The 17278-nt window shown below is 46.3% G+C and overlaps 3 protein-coding genes, 1 non-coding gene and 1 pseudogene across 6 annotated transcripts; 2 read left to right on the top strand and 3 right to left on the bottom strand.

Annotated features, from left to right (window-relative positions):
* Positions 1–38: 38 nt before the first annotated feature.
* Positions 39–3245, bottom strand: LOC9659650 (DEAD-box ATP-dependent RNA helicase 50). Of its 2 annotated transcripts, XR_002991742.1 has the most exons (12): positions 2822–3245; positions 2625–2771; positions 2495–2560; positions 2359–2442; positions 1999–2300; positions 1755–1946; positions 1495–1679; positions 1215–1428; positions 1028–1159; positions 803–978; positions 429–748; positions 39–349 (listed from the first exon to the last, which is right to left on the bottom strand). XR_002991742.1 is itself a non-coding variant. In XM_002964671.2 (11 exons), exons 1-11 carry the CDS (start codon positions 3177–3179, stop codon positions 523–525), a joined length of 2082 nt encoding a protein of 693 aa, XP_002964717.2. In that variant the 5' UTR covers positions 3180–3245; the 3' UTR covers positions 39–522. The 2 variants fall into 2 exon arrangements, 1 of the variants encoding a protein (XP_002964717.2); XM_002964671.2 differs by having other exon boundaries at positions 39–748.
* LOC9655032 (protein COFACTOR ASSEMBLY OF COMPLEX C SUBUNIT B CCB2, chloroplastic) lies at positions 3235–4796 on the top strand. 2 transcript variants are annotated; one of them, XM_024669525.1, is made up of 7 exons: positions 3235–3415; positions 3471–3580; positions 3648–3719; positions 3769–3912; positions 3970–4135; positions 4184–4552; positions 4602–4796. In XM_024669525.1, the coding sequence occupies exons 1-6, from the start codon at positions 3247–3249 to the stop codon at positions 4351–4353; spliced, it is 831 nt and encodes a 276-aa protein (XP_024525293.1). In that variant the 5' UTR covers positions 3235–3246; the 3' UTR covers positions 4354–4552; positions 4602–4796. The 2 variants fall into 2 exon arrangements, with proteins under 2 accessions (XP_024525293.1, XP_024525294.1); XM_024669526.1 differs by lacking the exon at positions 4602–4796 and having other exon boundaries at positions 3970–4183; positions 4237–4350.
* Positions 4797–5216: 420 nt separating this feature from the next.
* LOC9659649 lies at positions 5217–6623 on the bottom strand. The gene is made up of 6 exons (XM_024669523.1): positions 6457–6623; positions 6284–6400; positions 6008–6218; positions 5796–5953; positions 5623–5739; positions 5217–5554 (listed from the first exon to the last, which is right to left on the bottom strand). Exons 1-6 carry the CDS (start codon positions 6577–6579, stop codon positions 5306–5308), a joined length of 975 nt encoding a protein of 324 aa, XP_024525291.1. The 5' UTR covers positions 6580–6623; the 3' UTR covers positions 5217–5305.
* Positions 6624–6659: 36 nt separating this feature from the next.
* On the top strand, positions 6660–9653 carry LOC9655031 (annotated as a pseudogene).
* On the bottom strand, positions 6814–6885 carry TRNAC-GCA. Its single transcript has one exon. It is a non-coding gene; the product is annotated as a tRNA-Cys (tRNA).
* Positions 9654–17278: the final 7625 nt, after the last annotated feature.

Raw genomic sequence — 17278 nt, 5'->3', positions numbered from 1 at the left:
AAGAAATCCCCAGCCCTAGGCTGCCCTAAGAAATCAAGTGGAAAAATTCCAGACACACGAAGTTTTGCATACCAACACAACAGAGGCGAATATGCCCTCCCAACGGTATCGATCAATGCAATCCAACGGCCCACGTCCTGCGTTACGTTAACGAGATAAACTAAAATGGTGTCCTCGTGTTCGTCTCTGACGCCCCCTATCGCTCGCTCCACACACTTGTAAGCTTTCCTTCCTGGGAATTCGAGAAGAATTATTAGTCTTCCCGTCCAATCCAAGTGTCACACAGGCCGAGCACCAGGCAAGCCAAGCAAGCACGTCAAAACACGACGCTCGCTTTGGTCACCAACACCTGGAGTAGCGCACAGGACGATGGATTAGATCGCGAAGAACCAGGACGAGAAGAACTTCTGTGAGCGGTGGTGGCTCACCTCGGTGTTTTGTTGTGGTATACAGTACTCGTCTCGTCGTGTAGCTTTTCCCATTCTAGATTCTCGGCTTGAGTGGCACGGAAGTTGGGCTTTTTTACGTGGAAGCTCCAGGTACTGCGTGCACGGGATGCCGTTTCTCGTTACGAGCCATGACTTTTCTGGCCAGGCTGACTTGCTTCCCCACCACGAACACGAAGACTTTGCCAGCACCGCCTGCTCGGGCGGTTCTCCCCACGCGCCGGATGTACTCGCTCGGATCTCGGGGGTAGTCGAAGAGGATGACGCGTCCCACTCCAACCGAGTCCAGGCCTCTGGAGGCTCTGTACGAGAAGTATAAAATACTTGAGAAGAAGGAAACCCAGTTTTAGAATTACCTGTCCGTGCACACCAGGAATGTTGATACTTCGGGCTTTTGCGAGCTCAGGAAATCTTGCAGGCTTTGCAGTCGAGCTTCTTGCGACAGTGCTGCATGGTAAGGCAGCACGGATAGCTTTGTACCCGATCGATCGTAGCGGTTTAGTATGTTTTCCACCTTCCTGCACGTCTCAATCTGCACAGGAAACCTCTGTTACGAATGGAGAAAATGCTTTCGTACTCACCTTGTTGCAGAATATTATTGTCTTCGGAACACGCTTCTCTCCCAGTAGATTCAAGAGCTCTTTCTTTTTGTTCTCAAAGGCAGCTTCGGGAGTCTTTTCGCTGTCATCATCTCCACTACAATCGACGAGGATCTACAGAAGAAACAAACTTCGACAGATAAAAGGAGTATCAGAAGATAAAACAAACCTCGTTGAGGCCAGGAGCAGTGAGATGCAAACTCGGTCCTAGAAGAGGAACAGAGTCCGGGTGCTTGTTAAAAATTTTATCGTGAACATCAGTTGGTAACGTAGCAGTCACGTGAATGTATTGGACGTCCTTCGATGCCAGTTTCCTCACCCGCTGCATCGCTTCTACAAACTCTTCCTCCTCGAATAGTATGTCGACTTCATCGAGGACAACACTAGACAGTCAAACACCCGTGCTTAGAAAAAGCGATCACATTGTTTTTAAAGAGATTCGTTCTCACCTTTGCAGCTTACCGAGCTGAATTGTTTCTTCTTCCAAATGATGAAGAAACCGCCCAGGCGTTGCCACAACAATGTCAGGCCCACTAGCCAGATTCTCCACCTGTGTTTTCCACTTGAATCCACCCGTTGCCACCATGGACTTCAAAGGACACGTTGTTGACAAGGCTCTGCACACACTCAGCACCTATAAATTTGGGAAACAAAAAAGAAGAGCGCAAGAGATATGTGAGGTCATCAATTCCCATTATGAGAGCTTTACCTGCATTGCAAGCTCGCTTGTTGGAGCAAGGACTAGCACGCGAGGATTTTTTGCTGTTGAGAAGTTTCCTTTCTCCTCGTCCTCTCTCAGGCGCTGCACCAAGGGAGCCAAGTAGGCCAGAGTTTTACCAGAGCCAGTTTGATCCGCAATAATGCAGCTGTTGCCCCTCATGACTTGTTTATACGATAACGCCTTCACGTATAGTGTGTCTCCATAAAGAAACTAAAAGCATAATAAAGAGTACCTGTATTTCTGATGGCCGAACAATCTCTAGCGAAGAAAGTGCGGCGATCATCTCTTGCGAAGCACCAAGCGCCTGGAACTTTTTCGTGCTGAGGAAGGCATCGACCCGCTTTTTTTCTTCGTCTCGTTTAGATCCCATATTGTCCCCGCGCAGTTTTTCTTTACGTTCTCTTCTGTCTCTTCTAAAGTACTCGTCCTCTGAATCGTAAGCCTTACTGTTAGATGGCAAGCGCCTTGGACGGACTTCTTCCTCCGTTTTAACATTCCCAAAGCTGCGCTTCTTTTTAAAATCCGTTTCCTTTACTACAAGAAATTGTCTCAGATATTCACAAACAAAAAAAATAAAAAATAAAAATCTTACTTTCATCGTTCAAGCCTTTACCAAGGCGAGAAAATGTAGAATCGCCCCTCACTTCTCTTTCAGAGCGATTGCTCGTTTCATTTTCTGCATGAGTACAGTTTTACAGCTCACAGAAACAGAATTCATCCAACAATACCTTCGTAGTCGATGCTCTCTTTTCTTCTAAGCGTGCGTTTTATGTCGCTAGATCGCGATCCATTCTCTGCAATACCGTAAAATTTGCATGAGAAAACGTACAAGAAAGACAAAAGAAAAGAAAAGCGCACCTTCCTCACTCACGGGCGACAAACTCCCCTTGCTATTAGATTCCACGTCTAAACGCCGTGCTCTTAGCTTCTTGAGAAAGTCTCTAGCCAGAGTTTTAGGCTCAGCAAGTACGGCTGGTTGCTGCCTAGATGTGGCATTCTCCTCTTCTGCCACGAGAGATTGAATTCCTTTTAATCTAGAAATGCAAGAAGCTTACCATCAGAATTGTCAGACGATGAGGATTCCTCAGACTCGTCTTCCTCGTCTCCTTGATCCTGAGGAACAAAATATTTCTCACTGTCATCGTCGGCTTCCACACCACGATCTCGATTCCACAGCCTCCTCCTATTCCCGAATCCAAATATCCGCGGTCGAGACTCATCCCTATCCCCATACCGCGTCCCATCTTTCTTGAACCGCTGAAAATCGCTTCTCTCGCTCCTACCTGGCGGCGAGCGCGAGTAGCCGGACGAAGAGACCCGCGATGGCGACTGCGAGGCGAGAGAGTAAACCCTAGCACCATGGCGGCAGTGGTACACTGGACTACAGGCCCCTGGCAGCGCAATGCAGTGCATCTCTTTAAAGGATTAGGGCTCTTTTGAGCGGGAATTCCAAGTTTAATTCAAAGGTTTAGGGTTTGTGATGTTCTTGCGAAGTGCTGCCGCTGGGCGCCCGGGTTGGTTCTCTGTATGGGAGGGCAAATGTGCTGCAAGCAATGCCGCCCTGCCTCTGCGAGGCCAGCGCAAGAATGCGAGATTGAAGCTGCGGGCCTCGCGAGATGTTGATGTCTCGGTTCTTCGGTTCACACTCGGTAGAATCATACCCGATGTTAGATTTATTTTTGTCAAATCGCTTGATTGATTCAGGCATTCCGGGATTCGATGATTCGAAATTGCCACGCATTCTAGGATTCACATTTGGAGGCTTGATCGTTGTCAATCACATCTTTAGTCAGCTTGTTCCTCCGGCGCAGCTTGTAAGTGGTGGGTGATTATCAAAGATTTGTCACCTCTCCAGAAAACATTTCTTCGGTTTCCTTGCAGAGATCCGAAGGCGTGGGTCTCTTTTTATCTGTTGTCGCAGTGCTTCTTCCATCTCTTAGAAAGCTGGAGCTAGTAAGTAACTTTAGCTTTGCTCTGTCTTTTTTCATGAACTATTCCACAGGATGGACAATCCTCGAGAGCTGGAAGCTTGCCTTCCGACTTGAGCCAAGTTTTTGTCATGGCCGAGTGGCTTACCGATGCTCAAAAACAGGAGCTAGCTTGGGTTTCGTATGCGCTCATCCGGAACACAAAAACAATCGCAGTGGTTCGTTTCTTACAACTGAATTTTCTTGTTTTTCCTATTCGTGGCCTTCACTTCCAGATAGCTTTTCACGGAGACGAAATCGTCCTTGCTCGGGGCTGCTGGAATCTACCACGCGTCGACAACGGCGATCCAGAAACACCTTTGAAAATCCTCCAGGCCTTGCTTCGTTCGTTTTTACAAGAGCTCAAAAGCAAAAGAACAATCTACGTCCCTTCTGGTGCTGGTTCGTAGCATTCGCTCATTCCATAGCATTTCACTCTCAACATCACAGGTGATTCTGGCTTGAGTTTCATACCAAAGGGGCTCAACTCTCTACTCGCACAGTCCTTTCCTTCCAGAGACGGTGGACTCCTCCTTGTTTCAGACGTCCCAAGAGCTTACAACGTGAAAGACCGGACTTGGATCCAATGCCTTGCGGAAAAGATATCCTTTCACCTATGAAATATCCTTTTTCCAATTCAAGCTAGGTCTTGACTCTTGAGCGATGAATCCAGAGGAGCGCTCAACAAATAAGCTGCAGAAGTCGAGCGAGAGAATCAAAGAGATGAAGAAAGCAATGGCAGAATCCGAGGAGATGGGGGCTTCAATCCTGCAGCAGCTCCATTCGCAGAGAGATCAGCTGCTTCATGCCAAGAACAAGGTAAGCAAACGAGCCAAAATTTGTTTTCTCAAATGTTCCGTTCCTGCAGACCATGGAAATGAACGAAAACCTGAAGAAAAGCGACAAAGTCCTTGGGTCCATGGAAAAAAGAAACAAGTGGGAAGTGCTGAGTTTCTTTTTCCCGTGAGAAGATGGACCAAGCTCTCTTTATTTGTAAGAGAAAACCAATGGTATGCGTTTCGTTATGAATACAGCGTGGTTGATGGTCAACCGCTTGCCACCACTGGATTGAACTTTCAGGTCTGCTGCTCAACATATCCTTGGTTTGTAGATTCCGGATGAAGCACGAGAGGATGATACCAGGCACTGTTCTGGTACTGATCATCGTTCTGCAATGACCACTGCTAGTTTGTTCCATTCAGATTGATCGCGACATAGGCCGTGTTTGACGCCTGGAATCGAGCACACGAAATCGTAGTCGGGAGGATCGTAGTGAGTCAGGAGCACCTCCAAGGCTAGTTTGCAAAGTTCTTCACAGTTTTCAAGAGTACCTTGAATCTCCCGGCTTGGTTGACCACTTGAGTGCCAAACCAATCATCTTGTCCACGAGGACGAACGAGGTGAAGTGCGTGGTATCGTCTCTCCCTCTGGGAAGTATATGAATTGATTACAAACACTGGTGACATATTGATCATACTGCAGCTGATACATTTAGAAGTGTAATTATTCATACGAACTTTTATGCATACATCTAGCATCTTCTCATCTCATTTATGAACATAAAAGTCCCAGCTAAACATTGTTCACCACTGGATTGAATTTCCATGCCTGCTGCTGAACAAATCCTTGGTTTGCAGATGCCGGGCGAAGCACGAGAGGATGATACCATGCACTGTTCTGGTACTGATTGTTGTCCTGCAGAGACCACTGCAAGTTGGTTCCATCCAGATTGATCGCGAGATAGTCCGTTTTTGAAGCCTGGAATCGGTTCTCAGACCACACGAAACCGTAGTCGAGAGGATCATATTGAGTCAAGAGCACCTGCCATGATCATCCAATTCGTTTAGTTTGCGAACTTCTTCAAGTTTTCAACAGTGTGCACTAGTTACCTTGTCTCCCGGCTTGGTTGACCCCTTGAGAGCAAGACCAGTCACCTTGTTTATGAGAACGAACGAGGTGAAGTACGTGGTATCATCTCTTCCTCCAGCGGGAACCTTGTACCATGTCTATATGTAATCGAATAGAATGAGATAAGATTACAAAGAACGACAAAAATCCAAACCATGCCGTCGAGAGGAACGTTGCTTGGATGAATAGCCACCACGTTTGTCTCATCGTTGTGCTTGACTGCATTCTTGAAAGTTACATCCACATTTTGCTGCTTCCAAGTCAAGTATTGCTCATACCAGTCGCATATAATCCTGTACTCTTGAGAAGGTTCTGTGCAGCATCATCATATGAACCACAACCAAGAAGAACAAATCATATGCTTACCGTAAGTGACGAGCTTCCAGTGAGAGTTTCCATCGCTGTTGGATGTCACCACTGGCACCCCATCCTTGAAGCTAGCAGTTGAGGAAGTGTGGCTCAGAAAAGATGACTTGTTTCCAGTCATGGTGATCAAGACTTGATTTTCGTGGCTCCCGGAAATACGCCACAGGAGATAATCGTCTTGGACTGCCGGATCATAGTCTCCAATAGTAGCCTTTTGCCATCAAAATTCCATATGATCAGAAACTGTGTATAGTATGAATACTATTTTCTGTTTACCTTGCTTCGAGACGTTGAGTGTGCCTGGGACCGGAGAGCTTTCTTAGAGCCGTGGTTTACAAACACGAACGCGGAGTCCTGGTTCAGCAAGTTCCATGACTCATCCCTGTACCACAGCTGCACAAGAGTTTCCCATGATGATCGACAACCGGCAAAGTTTCCAAAGATTTTACCTGGAAGGGGTTGAGCGCGTCCTTGGACCTGAGAACAATCTGGGTGCCTTGCTGAGTAATGCAATAGCCAGGATAAGCAGCAGACTCGATGGTGTAGAACTTTGGAGCTGCTGTGAGAGCCATGTCTCTAAACTCTTAAGAAAAGACTAAAGCTTTTGAGAAGCCAAAGGGATGAGTGTGAAGTTATAGAGCTCTTTGAACGTATGCCAATTTATATAGTGGCAGCTTCTCTCGCATTATCCCATGTGTTTCACACTTCTTACACTGACTTTGTGCCTACCATATGTAGCGTTGGTTGGAAGGTTATCCAGGCGTCGACGCTGACAGATTTGTTTTGGTAGAAGAAATTATTGGCGAAGGAGGCAACCAGGATTGAACTGGTGACCTATCGGACTGCAGCCGATTGCTCTACCTTTGAGCTATACCTCCATTAACATATTAATTGACTGAGCCTTCTTTGCTGAGCATTGCCCCCCGAGCAAGGTTTGCAGGGAGGAGCTCGCTTGATCCGTGCGTAGGAGGGGGCGAAAAATGGCGTGGCCTTGCTATTGTCGCTCCCACTCGCGATTGCGGCGCTGGTGTCCCTGATCTGCCTCCTGTTCCTGGCGCCCCAAGGTGGAAGGTATCTCGCTGCGATTGTTGGATGTGGATCGATCGCTCTTTGTTGCGGGAGAAATGTAGGCTTGCAGCCCCCAGGATTTTTCTTTTTCTTGCGAGATCGGGACGCTTCTACGCTTGATTCGTTCCAGCGTCAAGTCCAAAAATGCGTGGTAAGTTTTCTCGATCTTATATGTTCTTTCCTTTGTTTTCTTCGTTGGAGAGTAGTGATGCTTCAATGCTTTCTTTTTACAGGAAAGAAATGGGCTTGGATTGACTGCAACCGTGAAGGATGCTTGCAAGATCGTGCTGAAATATCCGGAGGGAACAAATAGTACCTGGGTAAGTAACTAGAAATATTTTTGCGTGATCAAAGCTTACAAGTTTACTCAGTACAGCGAAATGAGCAGTTCAAAATCTACGAGCCACTGGAGTATGAATTTGACGTCTGCGAGACGCTGCTCCTGTGGGAACAGGTACTTTGCTGCAAATTTTGCTCTTGATTCAAATAACACTTTTGAGTTTGCAGTATCGAAACGTCACAACGATATTGACTCGCGAGTATTTGGATGCACGTCCCGGTGGCTGGATGGACTACGCTGCAAAACGAATAGCTCAACTGTAAGCTAAGCTTGACGTTGATGGAAGTTTTTTATATAGTTGTGCAGGGGTGCAGCTAACTGTTCCAATCGAAGCCTGTGCGAAGAACATCTCGAGTTGATACTACCGCCAAAGCCACCGTTTTGGCCGCGCCAGTTTAGGACGTGTGCGGTGGTGGGGAACTCAGGAGACCTTTTAAAGACGGAGTTTGGAAAGGTGATAGATGCTCACGATATTGTCATCCGAGACAATGAGGCACCAGTGACCACGGTAATCACCTCACAAAGGTTGCGTACTACTGAGCTCGCAAAAGTTGCTTCCATTTCACAGAAATACGCAAAGCATGTTGGCATGAAACGGAGTTTTCGATTGATGGCTCATGGAGTAGTAAGAAACCTGCTTGAGGTTGCAACGGGATCTGGTACGTAGTAGAAGTCTATGAACGAAGTACTGGCTTAATGCAAAAGAGGATTTTTGCAGATGATGAAGTGTTGATTATCAAGAGTGTTATCCATCGGGACTTCAACGCTAAAATAAAAGTGATAGGGCCTTTGACGTTTGCTATGCGGTTTGCTAACTGAGTTTTATCTTTTACAGCTTCTTCCGAATCCTGTCTACTTGTTCCAAGGTGTAGTTTTCCGTCGGGGAGCGAAAGGGACAGGCATTAAGTCTTTGGAGCTCGCCTTGTCAATGTGTAACTCGGTGGATATGTATGGTTTTACGGTGGATCCAGGCTACACGGAATGGTATTGACTCACACTCCTTCCAACTTCTTATCATTGTACCATTCTTTTCATCTATAAGACTCGTTACTTCTCTCGCAAGGGACACAATCCACTACAAGGCAGAGCCTACTATCAACTGTTGGAATGCCTCGGGGTAAGAAGAACGACTGTGGATTATCATTGACAGTCTCCGTGCATACAGACAATGAGGCTGCATTCTCCAATGCGAGAAGCCAGAAAGCAAGACTGGTCGGTCATTCCGACCCGACCGACAGTAAACGCAGCCTACTACGCAGCAATGGGACTCAAACGAAAGCCAGGCAAAGACCAGGGAGCTTTCAAGAACTGCAAAGTATGGGGAAGTTCATCTCGAAATGGACGCCTGTCAGGATCAAAAGACATGAGCGAGACCCGCAAGAACTCAAACTACGCAAAGTGGGAGAAAACAAGCGTGAACTCCCTGAGAAGTGAAGCTCAACACCATTACCGCGCCATGGAAGGCGTCACCATGTACAAGATCGACGGCAACAAGCTCGAGGACCTGGTGTGCATCAGACCACAGCAGGTGCAGCAGCGCAGCCATGGGAAACAAAAAAAAATCTTAGTGACTCTCGACGAGGACGCAACACTGGCGCTTTAGCATACTGCCCGGCTCTGGCAGCTCGCCGTGCGTCACTATGGATCCGGCAAGAAGCTAACAGGCTCGTCCAGGCCGAGCTCCCCGGCTGCGATGGCATGCATCGGCCTCTTCCTACTGGCCAGAGCATCCGAGGAGATCAACCATGCAGCGGCAGTGATCTCCGAGCAAGGAAAGCCCGTAGTTCACAGTGGAGCAGAAGATCTCGTACGCAACTTCGAGCAGACCAGCGTGGCTACACGCAGCTAGAACGCAGACGAACGTGGCTTGATCCGGCAGCATTCCTTTCAGGTGGAAGCTGTGGATGATCTTGAGGGACCGGACGATGCGACCAGCTTGGCCGTAAATCGCGATCATCCAAGAGACAGGACTTCGATCCAACAAGATCTTTCTGGCCAGGCCTGGAGCACAAGACGCCGCTGCGAGCCGGCATGGTGTGGAAGAATCTAGACATCGCCGCTTTGGGCTTACGAAGTCGGGGGACATCTCGAAGATCCTGGGAGCTGAGGCGATCTTGCCGGAGATTAGCCTGAGATCATCGTGTTTGCAGAGACGATGATCGAGCCGATCATGATCAAACAGGGAGTTTTATTTGCAAGAAGAAAACTGGTAATGAGTACAGCATGGTTCATGGTTAACTGCCTGCCACCACTGGATTGAATTTCCAGGTCTGCTGCTCAAGATATCCTTGGTTTGCAGATGCTGGGCGGAGCGTGAGAGGATGGTACCACGCACTGTTCTGGTACTGATCATCGTTCTGCAGAGCCCACTGCAAATTTGTTCCATCCAGCTTGATCGCGAGATAGTCCGTGTTTGAAGCCTGAAATCGGTTCTCAGACCACACGAAGTCGTAGTCGAGAGGATCATATTGAGTCAATAGCACCTGCGATGATCGTCAAGTTCAGTTTGCAAAGTTTTCAAAGAGTGCTTTGTTGACCCTTTGAGTGCTAAACCAGTCACCTGGTATCGTCTCGGCCTCTGACGGGGACCTTGTACCATATCTATTATGATAACACATGTGAGATCGAAGATGATAGTGTCAGATCAAAGTTACAAACCATGCCATCGAGAGAAATGTTGTTTGGACTAACAGCAACCACATTTGTCTCGTCGTTGTGCTTGATTGCATCCTTGAAAGTGACGTCCACATTTTGCTGCTTCCAAGTCAAGTACTGCCCAAACCAGTGACACAGAATCCTGTACACTTGAGAAGGCTCTGTGCAGCACAACGAGAAGATCAAAGGGAATTGGCCACAAGTCCAGAGGATTACCATAAGTGACGAGCTTCCACCGGGAGCTTCCACCGCTGGTGGATGTCACCACCGGCACCCCGTCTTTGAATTTCGAACTTGAGGAAGTGTGGCTCAAGAACGCAGACGAATTCCCAGTCATTGTGATCGAAACTTGATCGTCCGAGCTTTGGCCAACAGACCAGAGGAGAGAATCGTCCTCGACAGCCGGATCATAGTCTCCAACAGTAGCCTTTCATTTCATTTTGAGCAAACGTAGACAAGCTTGCAGTGATGCTATATCTTGACAACGCGTCGAGATGTTGAGATTTCCTGGGAGCGGAGAGCTTTCTTGGAGCCGTGGTTTATAAAACACAAACGCAGAGAGGCCACTGGTATCCTGGCTCAGGACTGCCATGACTCGTCCCTGTACCACAGCTGTAGAAGAGTTTCCCCATCAAAACCAAGATGATAAAAATTTGGATAAGTTTTAGATCTGGATCCTGGAAGGGATTGAGCGCGTCCTTGGACTTGAGAACAATCTGGGTGCCTTATGAGTAACATAGTAGCCAGGATAAGCAACTGATTCGATGGTGTAGAACTTTGGAGCTGCTGTGAGAGCCATTGATCTTATAAGAAACACACTAGAGAGGAGTGAGCGTTAGGCTGGAAAGTACGCCATTTTATACTACCACAACGTGGAGCGCATGGGAACATGGAATCCGAAGTTTGTGCTTTCTTTAATTTTTTTCTTGGTACTTGTTTGTTAACAACAATTCGCTGACGAACACTACTGTGAAGTTAAATGCTTCACGGTAGGACTATAAAGACAATAAGTTAAAAAGTTTTATGGCTCAGTTGTGCACGACATAGAAATATATTAAGGAGGCAATCTAAAATCTACGAGCCACTGGAATATGAATTTGACGTCTATGAAACGCTGCTCCTGTGGGAACAGGTGGTCTATTTTGCTACAAATTTCAAGTTGACAGTATCAAAGCTTCACAACAATATTCAACGTTTTACAGCTCTACATGGAGGATATTGTTTTGTGTTCTTCATTGACACTTAGTGACTCTCGACGAGGACATTGGTGAGCAAAACTGGTGCTTTAGCATACCACCCGGCTCTGGTGGCTTGCCGTGCATCGCTATGGATCCGGCAAGAAGCAAGCAGGCTCATCCAGGTAGAGCTCCCCAGCTGCAATGGCATGCAACAATATTCAACGTTTTACAGCTCTGAGACAAATTGGGATCAAAGCGCACCGCGCTAATGGACAGAACAGGAAAACCCTAATGTCCACAATGTGTAACACTCCCCCCAAACCGAAGCCACTCACCAAACCAAATCTATCGCATAGGAGCTGAAACTAGTGTGGCCCCAATGGCTTGGTGAGAAGGTCGGCTGGCATGTCCTGTGTCCTGAGATGTTGGATGGCCAAGATGCCACCATCAACCAACTCATGCACGTAGTGAAATTGGACTTCAATGTGCTTTGAGCGAGCATGGTGGACATGGTTCTTGGACATGGCAATGCTGTTTCAGTTGTCACACCAAGAGGTAGTGGGGCCAGCTTGTGCACATCCCAGCTCAGCAAGTAACCATCGCCAGACCACATCCCTGCTACCAGTATTGAGTGTGATATACTCCGCTTCTGCACTAGAAAGTGCCACCACAGATTGTTGCTTGGAGGCCCATGTGATGGCACCTCCTGAGAAGGAAAGGCAAATGCCAGAAGTCGAGTGATGGCCTTTGTTGTTGGCAAAACTAGCATCCATGTCAATGATGCATCACCCCTTGAATAAGCAATGTTGTAGTCCATAATGCCCCGGAGGTATCTCATGATACACTTGGCAGCTTGCCAATGTATGGTGGTTGGTGATGTGTTATATTGACTCAAAACAATAGTCGCATATGTGATGTCAGGGCGAGTCATCAGGGCCAAATACATGAGGCAACCAATGAGATGCCAATAGGGAGTCCTATTGGGTAGAGGTTCACTAGACTGCTCAACTGTGAGGTCGATAGCACCAGCAACCATTGGGGTCTTGACGGGGTGGCAATCACACATACCAAACTGATCCAACAAGACTTCGACTTTACGTCATTGACTAAGCATGTAGCCACTAGACTCAGGATCGCATGTGACTTCAAAGCCAAGAAAGTAGGAGACTTGGCCAAGGTCCTTCATCTGGAATTGCTGGCTGAGAGCAGCTTTCAGAGCAGCAATGGCATCCATGTCATCACCCATAATGAGAAAATCATCAACGCAGAGGGCCACAATAAGCATGCTCTCAACATGACTATTCACATACACATTATGATCAGCATGGCAACGACAAAAGCCCTGAGTGCGTAGGGTGGCATCAAATTTTTGATACCAAATATAGGAGCTCTATTTTAGGCCATACAAAGCTTTCTGCAATTGCCATGTATGGCCACCAAGGTCAAAACCAGGAGGTATATGCATATAGATGTCCTCTTGCAAATCCCCATTCAAAAATGCAGTTTTGACATCCATATGGTGGATTTGCCATTTGCGAGTAGCCGCAAGTGCAAAAAAAGTATGGAGGCTGGCAATTTTTACAACTGGTGAGAATGTTTCATCATAGTCAAGGCCATGAATTTAGCAAAAACTGTGAACAATCAATTGTGCCTTATAACGTACAACTTGACCATTTTTCCCATACTTTTTGGAAAAAATCCATTTTGGATCCAAAACATGTCGTCTTGGTGGCGCTGAATCAACTGGAACATTAATTTTGTTAAACCGAATGGAAGAAACTTCTTCCGCAATGGCTTCCATCCAAGATAGAGCCTCAGGTCCTGAGACGGCTTTATCATGGGTCATGGGGATGCCAATGTCAACAAGGCCATAAAAGTTATCAAGCTCTGTAGCATCTGCTTCAGCATTTTCCTAGACTTTCAACAAGGGCCAATGTTCCCAGAGGTGATCAAGAACTAGCATCAAATCAGGCATGCCACGACGTCAACAAGGTGGTGGAGGTGTCAGAGGCTTGTCCTCGACTGGAGGAGCATCAGTTGGTTCAAGCATATCCAGAAGTGGAGGATTCCCCAATGGAATCTCTAGTGGTAACTCATGAATAGGATCTTGAGGTGAAGGCAAGAGTGGACCATCTCCCATAAGTGGGATCAAAGGAGCAAGTGGAGTCTTAGCAATAAAAGAAGGATCTTGAAGAGCCTCTGTAAATATGAGAAAGTCATCTTCATTGAACATGACGTCTGTGCTTACAAGAGCCTTGTGAGATGCAAGATCCCACAACTTGTAAGCTTTTCTCCCGATAGTGTCGTCCTGTGCATATCCCATGAAGATGAAATTTTTACTTTTGGGATCTAGCTTTTTCCGAAGTTGATCAAGGGTATGTGTGTATGCTGCACAACCGAAGACTTAAAAGTGGGATACATCAGGAATAGAACTTGTCCAAAATGCCTCAAGGGTTTTTCCATCCAAAGCAGCCGTGGCAAGGTGATTTTGGACATGCATTCCTGTGGCTATGGCCTCTTGCCAAAACATTTTGTTAAGATGTGCATCAGCTAACAAAGCATGAGTAACATTGACAAGAGTGCGATTCTTTCTTTCTGCAACACCATTTTGCTCGGGGGTGTAGTGGGCTGTGGCTTGCAATCGTATGCTTACATCACAACAGATGCCCTGAAGCTCATTGTTGAGGTATTCACCACCACCATCAACTCAAAGAGTTTTTATCTTTCGACCAAGGAGATTTTCAACATAGGCTTTGTATGTTTGAAAGGTAGCAACTGCATCATTCTTATGCATCAAGAAGTGGATGCATGTTCGACGGCTATAATCATCAATGAATGTGATGAAATAGCTTGCACCATCATGACTTAGCACATCCATAGGGCTGCAAAAATCAAGTCCAAAAGTCCAATTGCTCAATGCTTGCTCGGCAAGAAATTCTGGTGGTGATGCTTGCCTAAAACTCAAGCTTCACAAAATATAGATGGGATATGTTGGAAATCCAATCCAGTAACAATATTTTGGGATTTCATCCATTAAAGAGATTGGTAATGGACATAACCAAGTCTCTTATGCCAAAGCTCCACATGAGAATCTGCCTCCACAGTTTGAAAGGCTTGAACTTGGTCGGCAACAGTAATCTCATACAAGTCCCCAATGGGTGACCCACGAAGCAACTGTGTACCAAACATGTGAAAGTCACTAGAGTCAACCAAAGAGACTCCCTTTGCATCAAAGACTACCACTACATTTTGATCACATATCTTGGCAACGGACATTAAGTTTTATTGCAAGGTGAAAACGTGCATGGGACCATCAAAGGCCAATGATCAAGTGAGAGCCAAAATTGCCTGATGCCTTCCATGGGGAAAGTGGTATTGTCACTTAAATGAACACCATGTTTTCCAATGCTCGGCTGATAACACTTGAAAAGACTCTTCTTATTGCCCATAATATTAGTACAACTAGAGTCTAAGAGCCACTTGCTTGGTGCTGCAATTGCCTCTACATTATAAAGTTCCTCAATAGCCTCATTTGCTATAGCAATTCCATTAGATTGGCTTTCACTGTCATAGCTAGTCACTTGACAGGCTTTGGAGCAGTGCAATCTTGAGCCAATGGCTCATCTCCAAGCAGTGAGCGCACTGATTCTTGGGAAGTCTAGGCTTGGCATGCCTAGATGCCATGGAATTTTGCCCTTTCTGGGCATTTGCAGCTGCATGTGGTTTTGCCACCTTGGCATCACCAGAAGCTTGCAAAGCATACATAGGCTGCAGCATTTCTACTCTCTCACTTTACATGGCCTCAATGTTGTGAAGACTCCTCACGGCATTTGCCCAAGTCATCCATGGTTGGAGAAGCAAGCTCTCAACTACATTCTTCCAGCTAGCTAGCAAGGACCTGTAGAGCCGCAGCCTTTGCTGCTCATCCGCGAGACAGTGCTTCGCCCTAGTAGCTGCAAGTTGTGTGAAAAAGCCTTGGAGCTTGGCAGTGTGAGTTTGGATACTGCTATTTTCCTCTAGCCTTAAGGACTCCATTTGTGAATAGATGTTGAAGACATCCATTTCACTCTTGATGCCGTAGGTGTCACTCAACCACTTTTAGAGCTTTGCTGTAGTGGACTTTGGAATCGATAGGGTAGCAAAGAGAACATTTAAGGACAAGCATATCGCAATACTCCCTTTAGCCTTGGAATCCCAAAGGTTCCAATCACACACCTTAGCAGCACTAGAGCTTAGAGTTGGTGATGACTCTATCCCATCTACAGTCCCCAATAAACCATGAAACAAGAGATAGGATTCAAGATGGATCTTGAATCCCTCAAACCCTTCTCCATCAAACTCATGGATGGATGGCTTTCTTTCCATAGCACTATCCCAGCTCTGATACCATATGTAGTGCACGTGGTTTTTACCCTTTATCTTATAGTGAATTACCATAGGATAACCACAAAGTAGAACCTAAACCCTCCATACAAATTGATCTTTCGTCCCTGGTGACTCTCTTTTTGATCTCATCTTTGACCAAACCTCAACCCTGTGTTTGCACTACCTTTATTTCAATCCAAGAAAAGTTTATGAGAGAGCACGGCAATGACTACTCAAACCAATAGACTAATCCCTACAGTCTTGGTTGGTTCACTCATAATCATGCCTAGGAAGGATCCATTAGTGCTGTGCTAAACAGCTATGGACCAACCTATTTGCCACTCATAGCAAACCTAGGGGAGGTTTACTTTCACCCACGGTACATGGAACAACTCATGGAACCACCGATGGGTTAATATTAATCCTGCCAACTCAAAGCGTGACCTTGAGTTGCTAATGTGCCTCACTCACGAGTCTAAGCGTAAACTCGTGCATATGGAACAACTCAATCCTTCTTATGAGCCCAAGAGCAAGCTCATGTAATATTGTACAGAAAGGTAACCAAAATCCATACTGAAGGAACCATTGCAAAGTCTTAGCACCCAACATGTACCCATTCGGATCACTATTTTCATTTCTGCATATGCAACAAGATTAATTGCCCAATCTCATTGGATAGTACTCGGTGAGACTCATCCTTTGATACTAAATGTAACACATGTGGTTTTTACCCTTTATCTTATGGTGAATTACCATAGGATAATCACGAAGCAGAACCTAAACCCTCCATGTGCCACATGTCACATGCCATGTGACACATACCATATGTTCAAAGGACAATGGTGTGGAACTTAAGTTTCAAAGCCTAGGGCCACTAAACGAAGGAACGGTGCCAAACTCCCAAACATGGAGCCAAAGAGCGATGGCACTGGAGCATGGAACGACTCTCGAGCATATAGCCTAAGGAGCGAAAGGACATGAGCACTGAACGACTTGGAACAGTTTATAGCACATGTGATCATGGATGAGATTTAGATATACTGTCACCGTGGATCCTTGGAACCTTGGGGGATAAATGGGGATAAAATAGCCACTAAGGGCTCTCTCATCAAGCAATTGCCCCTTTTCCAGTTGGCTTAAAGGGAGAGAGATAGGGTGCACTACAGTTGGTATCGGAGCAAATGGCACGGGTTTGATTCCCATTGATTAGTGGTTACTTAAAATATAATATACCTTTGAGTAAAGTATATTCCTACCCCTAAAATTAAAATCGTACATATTGGGCATCCATGTGTACGTCCTTCCTCTTGTGTCGAGTATCCATGGACGAAGGTATCCACCGTGGGAATGTGGTACGGGTGGATGACTAGTTGCCTCACATGGAATAGCTGATCTACACAATGGAAGGATTGGTAGATTCAGTGTGGAAATGGAGGTGTTGATTCCCCTTGGCTCAATAGGGGTTGTTAGTCAATAGTCAATGAGGACATTGACATCTTTGAAGGGGGGGTGAGTGTAGCGCATGTGATCATGGGATGAGATTTGAATATACTGTCACTGTGGATCCTTGAACATTGAGGGATAAATGGGGCTAAAATAGCCACTAAGGGCTCTCTCATCAAACAATTGCCCATTTTTCAGTTGGCTTAAAGGGAAACTTGGGGG

The sequence above is a fragment of the Selaginella moellendorffii genome, unplaced genomic scaffold, assembly GCF_000143415.4.
Source record: "Selaginella moellendorffii unplaced genomic scaffold, v1.0 SELMOscaffold_5, whole genome shotgun sequence".
Classification (NCBI taxonomy): Eukaryota; Viridiplantae; Streptophyta; class Lycopodiopsida; order Selaginellales; family Selaginellaceae; genus Selaginella; species Selaginella moellendorffii.
Note: the sequence above shows the minus strand (reverse complement) of the source record. Positions and strands in the feature narration are given on the sequence as shown.